The sequence below is a fragment of the Alternaria metachromatica genome, assembly GCF_023757995.1.
Source record: "Alternaria metachromatica strain BMP 0045 chromosome Unknown scaffold_3, whole genome shotgun sequence".
Taxonomy (NCBI): Eukaryota; Fungi; Ascomycota; class Dothideomycetes; order Pleosporales; family Pleosporaceae; genus Alternaria; species Alternaria metachromatica.
In genome coordinates, this window is record NW_026055494.1 from 1,046,283 (window position 1) to 1,065,576 (window position 19,294).

Below are 19,294 nucleotides of genomic sequence, written 5' to 3' on the forward strand. Positions count from 1 at the left end.
GCCAAGCCCTACAAAATGGGTAACGACGGTGGCTCGATTCCCAAACGTAGCGAACTCGTTAAAGAAGCCGCCAAAGCGCTCACAACCGCTCAAATCAAGGAGGCGCAAACCGAACAACAAGAATACGCCTGGTCCACCGATCCTCTTACGCGCAAACCTCTCGCTCGTCCTGTGGTCTCGGATGCAGCTGGCGTTTTGTACAACAAGGACTCCATTATTGAGTTCCTTCTGAAGGACGACGAGGATGCAGAGAAGGCGGAGATGAAGAAGGTTGGGGGTGTGAAAGATTCAGAACTGGGCACGTTCGGGGATAGAGTTAAGGGGCTGAAAGATGTCGTGGAGGTGAAATTTGAAATCGAGGAGAAAGACGGTGGTGAGGTGCAGAAGACTTTGGGAGAGAAGTGGAAGTGCCCGATCACAGGCGAGAGGCTAGGACCGGGGAGCAAAGCCGTCTATGTTGTTCCTTGCGGACATGCATTTGCGGGAAGTGTCGTCAAGGAAGTTGCTGAGAGGGCGTGTTTGACAGTACGTACCAATTGGACTTTTGAACCTGAGGCGCGATGACTGACCTACTTCCAGTGTAACGAACCGTACGCAGAGAACGACATCATACCTATCCTACCTACCGTGGCGACCGATATCGCACGATTGAACCTGCGTATGAAGACCTTGAAGGAAAAAAGCCTGACACATGCGCTCAAGAAAGCACCCGGCAGCAAGAAGAAGCGGAAACACGGCGATGCATCTGCCGCCGAGAACGGCACTGCGAAACCAACATTGTCAGACGAAGATAAAAAGGCAAAGAAGGAGGCTGCAGCAAAATCTACAACAACGGCGAATGACGGCATCAAGAACTCTGCCACAGCTTCATTGACGCGAACAGTCCTTGAAGAGCAGGAAGAGCGCAACAAAAGGAGGAAGATGGCTCAGAATGACAACGTGAACAGTCTGTTCAACAAGAAGGAGCACAAGGCATCGGCAGGAAATAGTGCGGATTATATGACGAGGGGGTTCAGCATTGGGAAGAAGTGAGCTGATCATCGTGGAGAGGCAGACATCCAGGGTGCTTTTGGCAGGCACATGATGGCACTGAGGGTGTGTCGATAGAACAACAATAAATACATGATACCCTGCGATGAAAAATCGCAAACTTTACATCTGATCCCTGACCACGGAAGTAAAACTGTCTTGGCTGAAGCGAGAAGACGGGTACATCAACTCAATGTTCTCAAGGTGATGTGCAGTAATGAAACCAAAGGTCTACAGTCACGAGCCGTTCAAATCCATGACGGAGTGTTTCTTACGACAAAGAGTTCTGATAACATGTCTTATGAAGCTATTACTAGAACCCCTTTCATTCTTGTGGCGATTCTTTTGTGCTCACTGGTGGCAGAAAGAACGCTTCACGATAGTACCTCGCCTCCTCAATGCTCTCCAGAATGTCTGCACGTGCTTCATGCAACATCTTCTTTCGTGGTATCTTCTTCAAAGTAGCTTTGGGTGCCCATCTACGAGCAGCCTCCTTGATGCTGCTGACGTCCATGATCCGGTAATGAAGGTAGTCGGTGACAACCTTGTAGGGCTGCTTGACGAGGAAAGACTTGTCGGCGTGTACAGAGCTCCCAGAAAGCAAAGCAGTGCGGCGTTCAGGTACGAATTTCTTGATGTAGGCAAGTAGCCCTTCTGCTGCTTCTTCGGCAGTGGTGGTGGAATCGATGCAGGCTTGAGTCAAACCCGACTGACCGTGATGGCTAGTACACCATTCGCCCATAAGATCGAGCTGCTCCTTGTCGTGATGTATTACGGCTTCATAGCCAGTTTCGTCAAGGATGTTGAGGTCTGCATCAGTGACGAATGCGGCGAGAGACATGATGGTGTCATTGTCAGTGTTCAGGCCGGTCATCTAACAGGGTCAACGAAATACTGCAACAAATCTCGATCAAGCCTACCTCACAGTCTATCCAGACCAGAGGGGCTTTAGAGACTGTCGCCATGATGATGGTGGGGTGTTGAAGGGGCATTGTAGCGGGCAAGTAATAGATTGTACGAATTCGGGTAGTGGCTTGGCGCGCTTAATTGACTGTCCGTCGCGTCGCGTGCACGGTACTAGCGCGTCGCTCCTGCACTTTAACCTGTCGTCCCGCCAGCCCTCCAAACACGCCCACGAGAGCACCCGATACCCCAATTTCTTCACTTCGCCTTTTGCTCGCATACCCTATACGTTATAATTCATCATGTCGCGTGTAGGGAAGAAGACTGGCGCTGCCCTACTAGCCGAATTGCGAGCGAACCGCGCGGCGGGCAAGACGCGTTTGTCCACATACGAAGTCGCCGAAGAGGAGCAATTGTACGACGAGGTCGACGAAGAGGGGTACAAGAAGATTGTGCGGGGAAGACTGGATAAAGATGACTTCGTCGTCGGCGACGAGGGCGAGGGATACGTTGATGACGGCAGAGAAGAGTGGGATGACGGACAGGGTCAATACCACTATGCTGCCACGGATAGCGAAGAAGACGACGAGCGGCCCGCCAAGGGCAAGGCTGGTATGGTGTCAATCATCAAGCGTACGCACGACTTACAGCTAACGCGTGATAGCCAAGCGGAAACGCGAAGAAGACGAGGAGAAGCGAAAAAAGATCGACAATGGCATCAGCAAGTACTTCAGTGCGAAGAACGCTGCAAAGGCACCTAAAGCAAAGGTATAATACTGTAATACATCACCCCACCCAATCTCAATGCTAATGCACCCAGCCTGTTGCCACCGCCGCCGACAAGGACTTCATGGAGGACCTGTTAGGCGAGATGAACACAAACCCCGTCCGCTTATCCACGAACCGAATGCGACCCGTCAAAACAGAGGCACGCCGAAAAACACGCGTACTTTCACCTCCTATCTCGGAGAACCGACCGGCTCCGACTACAAGGCGAAGCAATGATTCAGACGCACACATGCCAGATACACCACCGGCAACGAACGCATACGTCGACGATGACGACCTCCCCGTACTCGACGATGATCAGCCTATGAGCGACCTCCCACTACAATCGTCACCTGTCGCCAAAGCCGTAGAACGAAGAGCACAGCCTGCGATCAAACAAGAAGAAGACGAAGATGACCTCATGGAGGTTGCTCAACCCACGACACATCTTGGTGTGCCAATCACCAGTGTCAACATGGCGGGTAGGCGACCGATAGCAAAGCTCAAGAAAGAAGACTATCCCACACCCGCCAGCTCGTCGCCCGTTGCACCTTCTTCAGCACCTGTCGATGCTTCTTCCTGGAACGACGTTACAAGCAAGCTCAACGTTATGAGCAGCCCCGCTCCAGCGACCACTGGCATGGGCAAGATACAACCACAGGACGCGGTGGAAGAGGATGGTAGCTTACGCATGTTCTGGATTGACTACACCGAAATCAACGGTAGCTTGTGTCTATTCGGCAAGGTCAAGGACAAGAAGTCGGGCAACTACGTCAGTTGCTTTGTGAAGGTCGATAACATCCTCCGAAAGCTATATTTCCTACCCCGTGAATACCGTCACATCAGAGGGGTAACCACCGACGAAGAGGTTGGCCTGAGCGATGTATCAGACGAGGTTGACTCTATTATGAGCAAGCACCGCGTAAATCTACACAAGATTAAGCCGTGTACTAGGAAGTACGCCTTCGAGTTGCCCGACATACCCAAGGAAGCCGACTACCTGAAGCTCCTTTATGGATACGACAAAATGCCACTATCCTCTGATCTAAAGGGTGAAACCTTTTCTCACGTCTTCGGAACCAACACATCCCTTTTCGAGCAGTTCGTGCTCTGGAAGAACGTCATGGGACCGTGCTGGCTCAAGATTGATGCTCCCGACTTTGGTTCTGTTGCAAACGCTTCTTGGTGTAAGCTTGAAGTTGCAGTCAGCAAGCCCAACAACATAACAGTCGTCAGTGCGTCGGACAATCTTGACGCACCCCCAATGACACTCATGAGTCTCTCCCTACGGACTACTTTCAACGCGAAGGACAACAAGCAAGAGATCTTGGTCGCCAGTGCTATGATCTACGACAACTTCTCCTTGACCGACACGACACCCGTGGACCAGATGCAGTGCAAGAGCTTCACCATTATGCGGCCGAACGGCGCAGCTTTCCCAGTAGGCTTTGACAAAGAAGTGGAGAAGGTTAAGGGCAACATGTACATGAAGAAGACTGAGCAGGAACTTCTGAGCCTGCTGATGGCGATGTTCCAGCGGCACGACCCGGACGTCCTCGTCGGACATCGCTTGGACGACGTGGATTACAGCGTTTTGCTAAGCCGTCTGCGTGAAAAGAAGACACCGGGATGGCACCGCATTGGGCGACTCAAGAGAAGCGACTGGCCCAAGAGCATGGGCAAGGGCGGCGGAAGTTTCTTCGCTGAGAAGCAACTAGCTTCTGGCCGCTTGCTGTGTGACCTGGCTAATGATCTCGGAAAGTCTCTGATGCCCAAGTGTCAATCGTGGAGTCTTGAGGAGATGGTCCAGCTTGGGCTCAACAAGCGACGTGAAGAGCTCGACAACGAGGCCGCGCTCAAGACTTGGGCGACGACGAAGGAGGGTCTCCTCAACTACATCAAGCACTGCCAAGCCGACGCCTACTTCATCGCTGCGATCTCGATAAAGGTGCAAATGCTTCCACTCACCAAGGTTCTCACCAACTTGGCGGGTAACTCCTGGGCCCGAACACTGAGTGGAACTCGTGCCGAACGTAACGAGTACATTTTGCTCCACGAGTTCCACAAGAACAAGTACATTTGCCCGGATAAACAGTGGGGCAAGAGCAAAGTAAAGGCCGAGGAAGAAGCAGCCGAGGGCGAAGAAGGTGCGGATGCCAAAAAGAAGGACAAGTTTAAAGGTGGTCTTGTCTTCGAGCCCGAGAAGGGTCTCTACGACAAGTTTATTCTGGTCATGGACTTCAACTCCCTTTACCCCAGTATCATCCAGGAGTTCAACATTTGCTTCACCACCGTCGAACGATCCGATCTCTCGGAAGATGACGACAAGGTGCCCGAAGTCCCCACAAACCAAGACCAAGGTATCCTACCGCGCCTTATTGCTACACTCGTCTCACGACGTCGCGAGGTGAAGAAGCTCATGAAGGCCAAGGATGCCACTCCAGATGAGTTGGCAACTTGGGACATCAAGCAAATGGCTCTGAAGCTCACTGCCAACTCTATGTACGGATGTTTGGGATACACCAAGTCTCGATTCTACGCTCGACCACTCGCTATGCTCACGACATACAAGGGTCGTGAGATTCTCCGCAAAACCAAGGACATGGCCGAGGAGAAGGCATTGCGCGTCATCTATGGTGACACTGATTCCGTCATGATCAACACAAACGTCGATAACATTCAGGATGCGCTGAAGCTGGGCAACGAGTTCAAGAAAGAGGTCAACGACAGCTACAAGCTTTTGGAGATCGACATCGACAACGTCTTCCGCCGTATCCTGCTGCATGCGAAGAAGAAATATGCTGCCATTAACATGGTCCCTGTCGATGGCAAGTATATCGAGAAACTCGAAGTCAAAGGTCTCGACATGAGGCGCAGGGAGTACTGTGCTCTGTCCAAGGAGACATCAACGTAAGTTCTCCAGCCTACGGAGGTATATATAACGGCGTACTAACAATGCTATAGGGAATTGCTCAACTTCCTACTTAGTGGTGAAGATCCTGAAGTAGTCGTTGAGAAGATCCACAACCACCTTCGCGAGCTGAGCAAACAGATGCGCGAGTACGCCGTTCCAGCTCGCAAGTACACCATCTACACGCAGCTCGGAAAGAACCCCAAGGAGTACCCCAACGGTAACTCGATGCCCTCTGTCCAAGTCGCACTTCGCCTTCAAGCCAAGGGTAAACACGTCAAGGCCAAAGATGTCATGAGCTTCATCATCACAGGTGAATCATCTGGCTCGGCCGAGAGCGCAGCAAAGAACGCATATCCCGTTGACGAAGTTTTGAAAGCCGACAGTGAGCTGAAGCCCGACATTGACTACTACCTCCACAAGCAAATTCTGCCACCAGTGGAGCGTCTCTGCGCGCCCATCAGCGGAACAAACATCACTCTCCTCGCAGCGTGTCTTGGCCTTGACACATCCAAATACCGTGTGAGTACCGTTTCAGGAGGCGCACAACAAGACACCGAAATCCACCCTCTGGAGTCACAGATCCCAGACTCTGTGCGCTTCCAATCATGTTCGCCGCTTTGGCTCCGCTGCCGAGGATGTACGACAGTATTCCCATTCCAAGGCCTCTCTTCGACATCACCAACGTCGGTATCGTTGCAGACCATCTCGCACAGTGGTATACAATGTCCTGCTGAAGGCTGTGGGAAGATACTACAGAACATCAGTGTAGTGGCTCAGCTCGAATCCTCCATCCGCCAAGTTCTCGCTTCCTACTACGCAGGTCACGTTGTATGCGACGATCCCCAGTGCTCAAATCGGACGCGAAGTATATCCGTCTATGGACACCGGTGTCTTGGTCCAAAGGGACTCGCTCGAGATTGCTTGGGCAAAATGACCTACGAGATCAAGGAGCGCGACGTCTGGAACCAGCTGTTATACTACCAATCCTTGTTCGACGTCGACCGTGTTGGTACAATGGATGGTGGTGTCAAGACGGAAGACATGGAGAGGAAGGAGAAGATCAAGGTACTGGCGGAAGTCAACAGAGAGAGATTTGGCACGCTGAAAGGTGTGGTGGAGCGGTGGTTGGAGAGGAATGGAAGGCAGTGGGTGCAGATGGATAGCCTGTTTTCTTTTGCGCTTAAGGCATAGGCGGTTTGGTTTCGCAAAGGCGCAGCATAGGCGATGCATGATCGTCCGGGCGCGCCGTGGGGTTCATCTGGTTCTGGATCATGACGGTGTTTTGCATATAGTGTTGACGTTCTTGAATGTAGCTTTTGAACATGATATCTGGAAAATGCTGTATTGCTTGGGTATATGTATTACTTGTATTATAAATTACATCGCTTTTCGTTCACGATCAGATGTCGCTTGAACCAACGCACTGAAAGGTACTGATCATACAGTGGCAATGCCTTGGGGTACTTCGTTGTTATGCGCACCCTTCTGCCCAGCGCCCTTCAGGGCCTCGCGACAAGCTTCGTGGAAGACAGTAATGAATCGATGAATGTCGTGGAACGAGTTGTATAGTGGGGCAGGCGCAACGCGCAGAACGTCAGGCTTTCTTTCATCAACGACGACGCCACGCTCTTCGATGTAGTGTTGGACTTGATCCAATAACCCCGGGTTAAGAAGTACACTGAGCTGCGCGCCTCGTTCAGCCGGGTTTGCGGGTGTGATTATCTTGTATGGTGGCTCTCCTCCATCGTACTTCAGGAGCCGCGCCTCGAGGTATGCGGTCAGTTTAAGGCTGCGTTGACGTAGCGCGTCCATGTTTGTCAACGCAAAGACGTCTGTCGATGCCATGACGGAAGTCATATCCAGCGCGCTAGGGTTGCTGAGTTGAAACCCGCTTGCACCAGCAATGGGAACGAATTTGTTCTCCATTCGAAATCGACTGCTCTTATCGCTTCCCCACCAGCCGCTCAGCCGTGGTCGATAGGCGAGTTCTGTACCGTTACTGGCTACGCCGTTTGTGCCGTCTGTTCGAGCTGCAGATACTTGCTCCACCTTTCCATGTCTCTCATGTACGAAGAGTCCACCGATGACTCCTGGACCACCGTTCATATATTTGTAGTTGCACCACGCTGCGAAGTCTACGTTCCAGTCGTGTAGCTTCAGCGGGACGTTTCCAGCTGCATGCGCTAGATCCCAGCCCACTGTAATACCCAGTGATCGGCAGTGACGCGTTATGAGTTCTATATCGAAGAACTGGCCCGAGTAGAACTGAATACCAGGTAACAACACTAGTGCGGTTGTAGGCGCGTGGTGTGATATGACGGAGAGGATGTGTTCGTTGGAGAGGTAGGGTGAGGAGGCCGAGGGCGGGTCGATGGTAACAAGCGCAGACGGGTCGAGGTTGTGGTGGGCAATCTGAGAAAGAGCCGCGTACTACAAGTCGTTAATTACCAAGCGCTGATAGCATGTCGGCATCAACCTACATGATCGCTGGGAAACGCCTTGCCCTCGATGATGATCTTGTATCTGTCCTTGGTCGGTCGATAGAAACTTGCCATGAGCAAATGCAGGTTTGCAGTCAATGTCTCCATTACGACGACTTCGGTAGACAGTGCACCGACTATTTTCGCGGTTTGTTGTTTTATCGCATCATCAATGTGTAGCCATGGCGGCAGGCCTCCTTCGTAATCGGTAAAGTGACCAAATACGCCCTTAGATGCCCAAGTATCAAGATAGCGATTCACATATTCCTTGGTCCTCCGAGGCTGCAGTCCCAAGGAGTTGCCGCAGAAGTATATGGACTCTTCACCGTCGTCTTCGCGCGTGTTCGCAGGTTTTCCGTTCTGCTGAAACCCGAACTTCCTGTTCCTTAGGTCGCCCTTTGTCGGAATCACGAATTCGTCCCTCAACTTGCTCAGGTCATCTTTCTTATCTTCGTTTTTTGCAAACTCGTCGCTGCACAGTTCCGCCTGTGGAATAGCGAAATAAGGGTTGTGGTGTTTGGGCATTGTAGCTGGTGATGAAGGAAGAGCTACCAGGATTCGGACAAGACAAAGCTTGTGCAGAGGTGATGTAGCACTATCATTGAGGCTTCAGGGACGATAAGTAGATAGCTTGAGCGGGTAAGGCTGGAACAGTCTGGTGCTCGTACGATGGATGGTGGCGGCGGCACAAGGTGGGGTTTGTGCCTGCCTCAGCGGTCTAGAACCCCGAGTGTGAGGGCGCGTCTGATTGGATCCCGTCGGTTGTGACATTCCTAGCTATGACCTCAGACTCGCGAACCTTCATCGCGACAGCGCCCTCCACATCCTCGGTATCGCGATAATGGCCTCCCCTTCAACTATGTGCGCGTCGTGCCTGCGGATAGCAAGACAAACAACGACACGGCGGCCGGCCCAACCTATCGCCGCCGCAGCTCAATCAATGCGAGCGTACAGCAGAGCAGCACCGCACGCCACTTCGCCATCGCTATTCCTCGACTTTCTTGCGCCATCATCTCCACGAGGGACTTCAAGACTTATCCCAGTACAAGGTTTAGCATTCTCACAACCACAACACATACCACGACGAGCCCTCGCCACATCATCCGACGCCTCCACGGCAAAGCCCGCCCAAGCGATCCAAAACCCACGCACCGACGACTCCGGCAACCCCATGCTGATCTCGATAGCACCCCGTGCATCGAATCGGCTTCAGAAGATCTCCTCGGGCGATAACAACCCGAACCTCGCATTGCGCGTAAGCATCGAGAGCGGCGGCTGCCACGGCTTCCAGTACCTCATGGACTTGACCGACCTATCCAAGAACCCGGCGACCGAGGAAGATACCATATTTGAGGGAGAGAAGGGAGAGAAGATCGTTATCGATGAGTCGAGTCTGGAGCTGTTGAATGGAAGCACGGTGGACTATACCATGGAGTTGATCGGGAGCCAGTTCAAGATCACCGGCATACCGGGGGCGACGAGTAGTTGTGGGTGCGGGACGAGCTTTGACATCAAGATGTAAATTATACCCAGGCATTTAAGTTTACACAGGTCGGTGCTTTACGTGAAACTGGCCTCGTAATACACACGGAGTAACCCTGCATTTCCATAGGTAGCCTATCTTGACCACCTTTTGCGCGTGCTGCATGCAGCGATCGTCCTTCATACGAATTGTGGAAACAAAAAGCCTCTGATTTCCCAGGTATTCGAAGTGGTCGCTCCTAAGGGTCGGATTCACAGTCGCGTACGTGGTAGGCTGTGGGTGCGGCAGTTTCGCCCGTGCGTTTGTTGGTCCAGCGGCAATGTCGTTGGTGGTGTTTGCACGAGGTACGAATACCAAACGCATCGGACAGACCTCGCGACTTCCTTTACTCGAACCCTTCTCCTCCGTCCTCTTGCTCCGTCCTTTACGTGCGTTCTTGTAGTATTACATTATGCGAGACCTTGCCCCTCTCAAGACGACAATGTCAATACAGTCGGCACATTCTTTGCTGGAGCTTGATCATTTCGACACTTTCGACATCTGTCTTGACGAAGAGATAAAGATTCGTGTCAACAACGTTGATTTCGTGTTAATCGAGCATTGTCAAGTAATCACAACATTCTCCGTCTTGCCGCAATCGCCCGCTAAACATTACAGAACTTCCTTAGTTTCGATCACAATACTCTCACGTTGGTTCTTGTTTGTGTTATCGAACCAGGCCAGGTGATATCGAAATCCACCCTTGGAATTCTGCGAATAGAAAAGCTCCAGAAAGACGATGTCTTTCAGCCGGTATTCAGCAACACTGTTGTCTTCTATGGCGCCAAGCTGGAGGAGGTAGAGTTTCAGGAAGATGCTTTGGAGGCACTAGCTGCATGGGGTACCAAAACGTGGAGCTTCGTTCCAGGAGAAAACCATGGGCTTACGCGGACCGGCCCGTACGTATACGTTCATGGGCGAACATGGCAGCCTTGGAGAGTATACAGCGACTTCAACGGTACATTCATGTGTACATTCAAGGCAGGGTCTGAGAGTACTGGAAGATAAGCGCTTCTCATATCTTCTATCATCCAAAACTAACTGCGCTTACCCTAGTCAAAGTTGACGAACCAAAGGCTGGACTCGATGGAAGAGTCCTGGTACCATCACGATGCTACTTCAATCCGAGCAAAACCCGCCCTCTTGACGGTGCAAGAATAAGCGTCAAGGACAACATTGATATCGCAGGCCACAAGACCACCCTATGCAATCGTGCCTGGGAAGATTTATACCCACCCAGGTCCAAACACGCAGACTGCGTCCAGAGTCTGTTGGACGCTGGGGCTATCATCGTTGGGAAAACCAAGCTGCAAGCAATGATCATGAGGGAGGAGCCACTAGAGTGTGTGGAGTTCGCAGCACCGTTCAATCCTCGGGGCGACGGTTACCAAGTCCCTTCAGGAAGCAGTCATGGGAGCGCTGCAGGCATAGCATCATATGACTGGCTAGACTTCTCACTTGGTTCGGACAGTAAGTGGTTCGCAGTCGCTACATCTTCTCGCGCCGCTATAAAATATTGCTGCTATCATCCTATCGGTAAACTGACATTGATGCAGCAAACGGAAGTGGACGGAAGCCAGCGTCATACAATGGATGCTTCTCGATCCGACCCTCCACCGGCATTCTAAGTACCAACGGAGTCATAGGACAGTTCAAGTGAGTTAGCAAGACTAATGACTGCTTGCAGCGACTGACAGACGTCCTTGTCTTTTAGCAAGTTCGATATGCCCGTATTCTTTGGTCGAGATGTATCAAAGTTTGCAGATTTCATATCAGTATGGTACGGGAATTCTCCCATGCTTCGACAACCTTCGAATGTCAGTCATGGTTCTATATCTTCTCCCCAACTAAACTGTACTAATGCAAGGCTAGACGAGGTTCAGAATTCTGTATCCCCAAGACTACCTCCCCACTTCCAATATGGCGCAGTCTTCGCTTATCGACAATTTCGTCACGGGCTTGGAGTATGCTTTGGGAACTACAAGGACCATCATCTCCTTAGCAGATCAATGGAGCCTAGAGTGCCCAGATGGAAACGAGAATGCCGATCTGGCGGAATATCTTCGACTTGTACGTACTCCTCGTACCTCAATACCAGGAATAGCTTTACTGAATCATTGGCAGACCGGAAGTTACCCGTACTACCATGATTCATATCACAATCTACACGATTTCCGTAAGCTATACGAGGAGAAACACGGAAAGCCGCCTTTTGTTCACAGAGCGATGCATTGGCAATGGTAGGTGATATCTTGTTGAACACATAGCTTTGATTCACACTAACCGCCGACTGACAGGGATGTGTCGAAGAAGATTACAGTAGAAGAGCGAGACTTTTACTGGCGACGCTCTGAGCTATACCGAAAGTGGCTTCTAGACAGGGTCTTTGATACAAACAACAAAGACTGCATCACCATTATGGTATTTCCGATCGAAGAAGGAAGGCCCAACTATCGCGACGCGGTGCTACCGTAAGTAAAACAGATATACTGCAAGGACTCTACTCACTTACGTACATATAGACCTTACGCCATTCTCAGCGGGTATTCGTCGTTGAACATGTCTCCTATGCTACGCGCTCCGGAGCTCACTGCAATAGGTAAAGTGTCGTCGAGCATGTGTATTACATGTACTAACACTACTGCAGTCGGTGAAATCACGTATCATTCGACCGTGACTCAACGTGAAGAGCCTATGCCAGTGGCTGCATCGATCATAGGAGCCCCAGGTAAGCTAAAAATACAACAGCAAATCGTCCGCATGCCCGGTCTCTGACTATGCAAGGAACCGATATCATCCTGGCCCGTTTAGTGCAGAAAGGCTTGGAAGCCAGAAACTTGCCGATCAGAGTGAAGACGGGCCGGTCAGTATGTTGAAGAGGGTAGCTACGTGGATAGAGAAGTGAACAGATTGTTTTCGCCGAGAGAAAATGCACATATAGAAAACATCTAATTGATTGAAAAATCGTAGTAAACTCCGTGCTTCTCTACCGAGAAAGTACCAGGACAGCAAACCTTCAAAACGATGTGCCAACTCTCAGCATCACTTCAGGCTTACAACCACCTTCCTTGCCGAAACACCCTTCTTCTGTATTTTCAAAGCTGCTTGGATGGCTTCTAGACCCTCTCCAGCAATGGTTGGCTCTGGAGCTGCTCTGAATCGGCCAGTCGCGAGTGCCTCAGGCAGGAAGTCAGCGTACACGGCTTCGCCAACAGGGGAATGCGCCACCGATCCGTACACAAAACTTGTCTTGATACCTCTCAGCTGTGATTTGATGGTGATGGATATCATCGAAGTGGCGAAGCTCCAGACAATCTGCAGTGCGACAAATCGCTTCGGTTGAGCCGGGATTGGATATGTCGCCATCGCAATGCGCTTATTGCCTTTACATTTGCCCAGGACGTCTAGACAATGGAAAACTGCGTTTTCTCCAATAGACAAGGCTCCCGCGCACTCTTTCCCTTCCATGGCCCCGACGATCTTGTCGACTGTGGAGGGGTCGTTGTAGTCGAAGACTTTGCTAGCACCGAGGGATCTCATGAGATCGAAGTTCTTTGGCGAAGATGTTGTTATGACTTCGTATCCAGCGGAAACAGCGAGTTGAATAGCGTTGCAGCCTACGCTAGTCGAGCCTCCCCATACAAGGACGGTCTTTCCGGTCGGTTTCGGGTGAAGTTGAGGATATTGCAGACCGAGCTGATCCTTCTCGAACAGCCCTGCTGCAGCGGTAGTGAAAGCCAGAGGTATCACTGCAGCAGATTCGAATGACAAGCTGTTTGGAATAGACGATGTGTTCCTTTCCAGAAAAACGGGAAACAGCTGGAATGCTCCGTATGCCGCGCTGTTGATCTTCTTGTCTGTACTGTGCGCCTGACCTAGAACACGGTCTCCTAATTTGAACCGTACCACTTTGCTGCCGACCTGAACCACTTCGCCAGCGACATCAAAGCCGAAAACAAAAGGATATTTGATCCAACCGAACGCCATACTGGTGCCCTGGTCTTGCAAAACCCAATCGACGGGATTGATCGCTACTGCGCGATTCTTGACGACAATTTCGTTAGGTCGAGGTGTAGGGAATGGCGCTTCTGAGACTTCCATACGTTGTTTGGGTGCTGGCATCCATGCTGCGAGATTGGTAGGCATCGTGTTGGAGATAACCTTGGAACGGCTCGAAGAAGTGGTTATACGTTGACGAGATATCGAATGATGAGATAGACTGAATTATCTTTCTTTGCAGCATTCTCAACACCTTCATTCCTTTCCATCTTATACTTCTACCAACTCCTGGACTTGATGCCTGCTTGCAATGCAATCTCGTGGACGCGGAGCATTGCACCAATCAGAGGCCAGCGGACGTCCGTTTGGGCCCACATTTGAGCCACCTGCCGTCCGTAGGCTTACTTCGATTACTCTGACGCACACGACCCCAATAGGAAGAATGTGCGATTTAGTGTAAAAGCTCTGGTAAGATACGGCCCATGTATATAGCCGCCGACCTAAGTTCGTCCGTGCGTTTCGTGCTTATGTTGCCACCAAGATCACTACCTATGGTCAGCATGTCCTAAACACTTCATCATCTCCTAAGTACGCCTGAAGCAAACCAGAGAGATGACAAACTCGCCTATTTCCTCGGAACGACTGCTAGAGAGAATGAGAGGTCGGGAGAAGGCCCAGCTATCCTGTGATTTCTGCAGGAAGAGAAAGTAAGGAAGTGATTTACCTCATTACCAAGACACCTAACAGGAAATGTCTAGACTTCGATGTGATCGAAACAAGCCTTGCGGGAGCTGCATTCGACTAGGGCAAGTGGCAGGGTGCAGCTTCCCTCTACCCCAACTTCCGCGAGCTCCACAAAAAGACAGACCGATAGAGAGCGCCACGCGAAAGGCGTTCGAGGAACGAATTGATCAGCTGGAGTCGCTCGTCCGGTCTTTGCTTGACAAACAAGAAAAACTCCCTGATGCTCGGATGCCGGGGAATCTGGCGACCCAAGAGACTACAGAAACCGTCGCCGCGGTGGATCCTCTCGTATGTGAAGCTGGACGGATAAACCTGAACGACCATCAGTCTTCATACGTCGAGAGTGACCACTGGAAAGCCATCCTGGATGAGATTAGTGACCTGAAAGACATGGTACAGGAACAAGTTGAAGAACCACAACATACTGAGCCAACACTCCCTGGAAATGACCTATTTCTTCTCCAAACATACCCAGTTACAAAAATGGATATCGTCGCTGCAATTCCGCCCCGCATAATTGTCGATAGCATGATCTCGAAATACTTCAAATGGGCGGACATGCCCGTCTCACTTGTCATTCACCGCAAGGTCTTTATCAAACAATACGAAGCGTTTTGGGAAGATCCGCTTTCGACGTCAACCATGTGGCTGACTATATTATACGGCATGATGTATACAGTAGCCTATTGTACGCTATTCATGAACGGCGGTGCGGCCTCATTGGACGAGACAACAGCAGCCGAATATCACAGCCTGATCATCCTCTCACGAGAGAAGATGATACAATGTCTTAGGCTAGGTAACTACATGAAGGGCGTACCGCATACCATCGAGGCCTTACTGGCTTTCCTTCAGAGCGAATACGTTCAAGGCGAAGACACACAACAGGGCTGTTGGCAATTGACGGGCGTCATAATACGCGTAGCGCTCAAGATGGGCTACCACCGCGATGGCTCGCATTTCCCGCAGATGAGTGTCTATGAGGCCGAAATGTGCAGGCGTACCTGGTATATCCTCACCTAATTTGATATCGCCTCAGCTTCTGAGGTCGGTCTTCCGCGAATCATAAAGGAAACTCAATGCGACACCGCTGAGCCGCGCAATCTCCTGGATGATGACTTTGACGATACGTCCACCGTCTTACCGCCTGCTAGACCACAAAGCGAGCACACGCTGTCCCAATTCCTAGTATACAAGAGCAGGATAGTCTCCGTCTACGGAATGATCTGCGACTTCACGACGTCATCGAAGCAGCGAGACTACGACGAAGCAATGCGCTTAAATACGCTACTTAACACAGCGTACGCCCAGAAGCCTCCCATACTCCAGTTGAAACCTATGCAGCAATCTATCTTAGACGGCGCAGAGCTCATCACCCGTCGTCTCTATATAGCGATGTCGTATCACCACGCGCAGATTACCCTCCATCGCAAGTTCATCATTCTTTCAAAGACAAACAGCAAATACCAGGTCTCTCATTCGACATGCATAAGCGCAGCGTTGACAATGTTGCGGCTGCAAGCAGAATTATTCGAACAGTGCCAGCCAGGCCGTATGCTAAATACTGATCGATGGAAGATCCTTTCCTTGATCCAATCCGAGTTCCTGCTGGCCACAACAGTTCTGTGTCTCAATTTGAATGATGATATGAAGAAAGGGCTGGTCGGGGAAGAAGTGGCGCAGAAAAGCGTGGAAGCACTCAAGAGTTCGAGAAGTGTGTGGGAACAGCAACAGGGCTTCTCGAAAGAAGCGCAAACGGCCGTGAGAGCGGTGAATGCTGTTCTGGGTAAATTGGGGAGGGACCCGACAACAGACACCGATGAAGGTAATCTGGCAGGTGGAGAACATGGAGAGTCTTTCTCTTCATTCTCGGGAGACATCACTTCTGGCCCTAATCCGCTGGCATTTGAGGATGCCTCGCAAACGCAGCTTTCTCACAACATACCGGATGAACTTTTTGGCACAGCTTTTGACGAATTCTTGGTGATGGATCAAGGATTAGACGGATGGCTTCAGGTTTGAGATGAGGTTGATACATTACAAAGTCGGTCATCGTCTATCTCATAACTTCGGTAATATAGTATAGTCTTTTCCAGCTCTTCGAGAGCCCTACATCATATCTGTCGAATCGATGTACACCTAATCTTACACTGCAATCGCTTGGCTGCCTTGTTCGTCCTTCGGTTCTTCGTCAACGCCAAGACTTTCCATGATGCCCTTTGGAGCGTCTTCAGGTTTTGGCTCAGACTGGGCGGGCGGCTGCTCTACAACTTCGTCGAAGATTCCACCTTCGGGCTCTGTGCTCTGGCCAATGGCCTTTAGTATCCTCCATGCCCTCCTGAACTCGTCTCTGATAGCAACGATACCACGGTGAGTGACGGTCCTTGCGACATTGTGATCGGTCTCGAATGGATCTTCAATTGCGAACAGATACCGATTCGTGACCTTTTTTTCCGCCGTGATTTTGGTCGTCGCGCTCACCCAGCCCTTGCTTTGCTTCGACAAGATTCCGCCAGGCGTCCGAAGGGACAGGACTTCGTTGGTCCAGTAGAATTGCGGGGGCTTGGGTCCATAGCCGTACCCGGATAGAGAAGCGTAGTACTGGAAGAATCCGCGTAGCAATTCACCGACAGACTGTGTGTTCTGTGAAAGGCGACCGGCTTGCGCGGCCTGGATGATCTCCAGCTCGTTGCGCCAAAAGCGGACCTGATAGCCTGCTATAGTCGTGTTCTTGAAGAACTGCTCTAGAGCTACTGTGTCGCTCGGGAGCGGGACGGCGAGTTGGAGATTTGGACACACCGGTGGTTGGGCGACATTGACCAGATAATGCAGTACCATAAGTACCCATCCGTATGAAGAGAGAGTGCCAGAGTATGCGCTGTTGACTTTTCGTCGCTTGGCCCATGACTTAACGAAGAGAACCATTGGCCGTACACGAGGGTCAGTTAGGGAGTAGCATCGAAGCATATGAGTGTTATGGATACCGAGTGGGTTTTCGAAGTTGATGTCACACTGAATACCGCAGCCCGTCTTTGGAAAGTCGAGGGGACCGACTACCTTCTCTCGCATCCACTGTTTCTCAGGGCGGTGATGCTGATCTTTCTTAGCCTTTTCATCGGTTCCGTTGCTGACACTGTCTTCTGACTTGGTGGCCGACGTAATGGAGGTTTCCTGGGCGGTCTCAACTTTTGCAGGAGCTTTTTGCCGTTTCTTGGTAGTTGCCGCAGCACCTAGTGTAGGGAATTCGTCACCAAAGTTAGGGCTGTCTGACTGCGCAGTAAGCTCTGAAGCTTTTGCTCCATCAACATCTACCAGCGGCTTTGGCGGTGGGGTAGCCTCTTGTGGCTTGTCTGAAGGGTACTTCTCCTCTTCCGGAAGCTCTTCCCACTTCTGGCGTTCCTCGGCGAGAGCATTATACAAGGTCTCGGTTGGCGTCTGGCATATCTTTAGAATTGGTACTCTCGTCCTTGTGAGTAGACGGCCACCCAGCTTGGCGTCGAGAACTGCCCGTTCCAGCAAACGCGGGATGCCACGATCAATGGCAATATCACTAGCCCTCGCTGGATCTTTCCATGTTGGCACTACTGCCAGATCCATGTCTGAGCCGGGCATACCAAAGCCGGAAGCTAAGCTGCCAAAGCCTACCAAGGAGATAGTCGAGATATCACCAGAGTAGCCGCTGGCAAAAGCTTCTTGCATGATGGTTTCCAGGTGCTTTCGGAAGTCTTCTTTGGCCTCCGACTCGGATCTGGACATCTCCACCTTCGGAATCTCGGCTGCTGCAATTGCGTCCAAGTGTTTGACTTGGGCCATGGAGTTCTCTCGTGGTTGATTCATCGGTGGTCGAGGAGGATATTGACCTTGTGGACGGGGACGCTGTGTCGATGCTGGACCTACCGGGATTTGGCCTGGCAGTGCGAAATGATCATGAGGCCGTTGCATGATTCTAGGGGGCTGTGTGCGTGATGTACCATCAGCGTTCAGATTTTGTTGTTGATGGGGCCGCCCTCGCCCCCGTGAGTGATACTGTCGATTGTCTACCTGTGGGCCGTTTTGAGAGACATTTGGGCCTTGCTGGTCTGGGAAGTTTCGCGGAGGTTGTTGATATCGCTGGTTGGAAGCAAACCCTCTTCCACCCCCTCGGACTGGCGCCGTGTTGGCGGAGGCGTGGGCGCGCCATCCTTGAGCTTGATCTGGAGTAGGACCTGGAGTTGTGTGGTTCTGACCGTTGCTGTTGAAATTGTTGACGGTATCGTGTAAACCTCCACGACCTCGGCCACGACCTCTTCCTTGGCCTCGTCCGCGTCCACGGTGTGCTGACGGGGCGTCTTGACCAGACTGTCCACCGGCCATGCTAACGTTGCCGAGGATCATATTGCGCAATTGATTCTCGAGCCCAGTGGGCTGTGATGCATTTTCCTGCTCCATGATGTCGGATTAGTTTGAAACCGTTGGCGGTGTAAGCAAGTAGTGGAGTGTGTATCCGGTTTGACGAAGTCCGGCAGTGAAAGAGGGGCAGGGAAGAGATCTTATTAGGCCAAACTCGTATTCAGAGGAAGTGATTCTGGCTTTTTAAGTTGTGGATGTTTCCTATGACTTTGGTTGGTGTGGCGCGTGGCAGTTCTGGCGATTACTATGGGAGGAAGCGATTGGAGGCCCCAGTTGATGGATCTTATAGGAAGACTATTCACACCAGGCAACCATGGGTGAATGTCTTGTCTAGTCAAAGCGATCAGGCCTCGGAAGGATTTGGATTAAACGTCCACGGTGGCTCTTGTGCAAGGGATTGCTGGAAGTGCGCGATTCCTATGGTGGCTCATTCCTGGCGCAGCAACCGTGGAAGCGATGACGAACTGGATCGGGCAGTCGCTGAGTGGTGGCACTGTTTGGGAAGGCGGAGACGGCCTTCGCTGGAAACGGGCTTGGCGCGCTAAG

General features: G+C 51.4%; 10 protein-coding genes across 10 annotated transcripts; 6 read left to right on the forward strand and 4 right to left on the reverse strand.

The window, feature by feature from the left end:
• Window positions 1–15: 15 nt before the first annotated feature.
• Window positions 16–1,032, forward strand: J4E83_002005 (uncharacterized protein; the record flags this gene model as incomplete). Its single annotated transcript, XM_049328957.1, has 2 exons — window positions 16–525; window positions 580–1,032. 2 exons carry the CDS (start codon window positions 16–18, stop codon window positions 1,030–1,032), a joined length of 963 nt encoding a protein of 320 aa, XP_049191929.1.
• Window positions 1,033–1,354: 322 nt separating this feature from the next.
• Window positions 1,355–1,994, reverse strand: J4E83_002006 (uncharacterized protein; the record flags this gene model as incomplete). Its single annotated transcript, XM_049328958.1, has 2 exons — window positions 1,355–1,903; window positions 1,950–1,994. 2 exons carry the CDS (start codon window positions 1,992–1,994, stop codon window positions 1,355–1,357), a joined length of 594 nt encoding a protein of 197 aa, XP_049191930.1.
• Window positions 1,995–2,234: 240 nt separating this feature from the next.
• On the forward strand, window positions 2,235–6,805 carry J4E83_002007 (uncharacterized protein; the record flags this gene model as incomplete). The annotated part of the gene is made up of 4 exons (XM_049328959.1): window positions 2,235–2,544; window positions 2,597–2,700; window positions 2,753–5,610; window positions 5,665–6,805. The coding sequence occupies 4 exons, from the start codon at window positions 2,235–2,237 to the stop codon at window positions 6,803–6,805; spliced, it is 4,413 nt and encodes a 1,470-aa protein (XP_049191931.1).
• Window positions 6,806–7,051: 246 nt separating this feature from the next.
• Window positions 7,052–8,619, reverse strand: BNA51 (Kynureninase 1; the record flags this gene model as incomplete). The annotated part of the gene is made up of 2 exons (XM_049328960.1): window positions 7,052–8,044; window positions 8,095–8,619. 2 exons carry the CDS (start codon window positions 8,617–8,619, stop codon window positions 7,052–7,054), a joined length of 1,518 nt encoding a protein of 505 aa, XP_049191932.1.
• Window positions 8,620–9,034: 415 nt separating this feature from the next.
• Window positions 9,035–9,616, forward strand: J4E83_002009 (uncharacterized protein; the record flags this gene model as incomplete). The annotated part of the gene is made up of 1 exon (XM_049328961.1): window positions 9,035–9,616. The coding sequence occupies one exon, from the start codon at window positions 9,035–9,037 to the stop codon at window positions 9,614–9,616; it is 582 nt and encodes a 193-aa protein (XP_049191933.1).
• A 442-nt stretch (window positions 9,617–10,058) lies between these two features.
• J4E83_002010 (uncharacterized protein) lies at window positions 10,059–11,276 on the forward strand (the record flags this gene model as incomplete). Its single annotated transcript, XM_049328962.1, has 5 exons — window positions 10,059–10,154; window positions 10,235–10,515; window positions 10,564–10,574; window positions 10,673–11,086; window positions 11,173–11,276. 5 exons carry the CDS (start codon window positions 10,059–10,061, stop codon window positions 11,274–11,276), a joined length of 906 nt encoding a protein of 301 aa, XP_049191934.1.
• Window positions 11,277–11,536: 260 nt separating this feature from the next.
• J4E83_002011 (uncharacterized protein) lies at window positions 11,537–11,860 on the forward strand (the record flags this gene model as incomplete). The annotated part of the gene is made up of 2 exons (XM_049328963.1): window positions 11,537–11,686; window positions 11,741–11,860. 2 exons carry the CDS (start codon window positions 11,537–11,539, stop codon window positions 11,858–11,860), a joined length of 270 nt encoding a protein of 89 aa, XP_049191935.1.
• Window positions 11,861–12,658: 798 nt separating this feature from the next.
• On the reverse strand, window positions 12,659–13,717 carry J4E83_002012 (uncharacterized protein; the record flags this gene model as incomplete). Its single annotated transcript, XM_049328964.1, has 1 exon — window positions 12,659–13,717. One exon carries the CDS (start codon window positions 13,715–13,717, stop codon window positions 12,659–12,661), a length of 1,059 nt encoding a protein of 352 aa, XP_049191936.1.
• An 870-nt stretch (window positions 13,718–14,587) lies between these two features.
• Window positions 14,588–15,382, forward strand: J4E83_002013 (uncharacterized protein; the record flags this gene model as incomplete). Its single annotated transcript, XM_049328965.1, has 1 exon — window positions 14,588–15,382. The coding sequence occupies one exon, from the start codon at window positions 14,588–14,590 to the stop codon at window positions 15,380–15,382; it is 795 nt and encodes a 264-aa protein (XP_049191937.1).
• A 1,122-nt stretch (window positions 15,383–16,504) lies between these two features.
• Window positions 16,505–18,787, reverse strand: J4E83_002014 (uncharacterized protein; the record flags this gene model as incomplete). The annotated part of the gene is made up of 1 exon (XM_049328966.1): window positions 16,505–18,787. One exon carries the CDS (start codon window positions 18,785–18,787, stop codon window positions 16,505–16,507), a length of 2,283 nt encoding a protein of 760 aa, XP_049191938.1.
• Window positions 18,788–19,294: the final 507 nt, after the last annotated feature.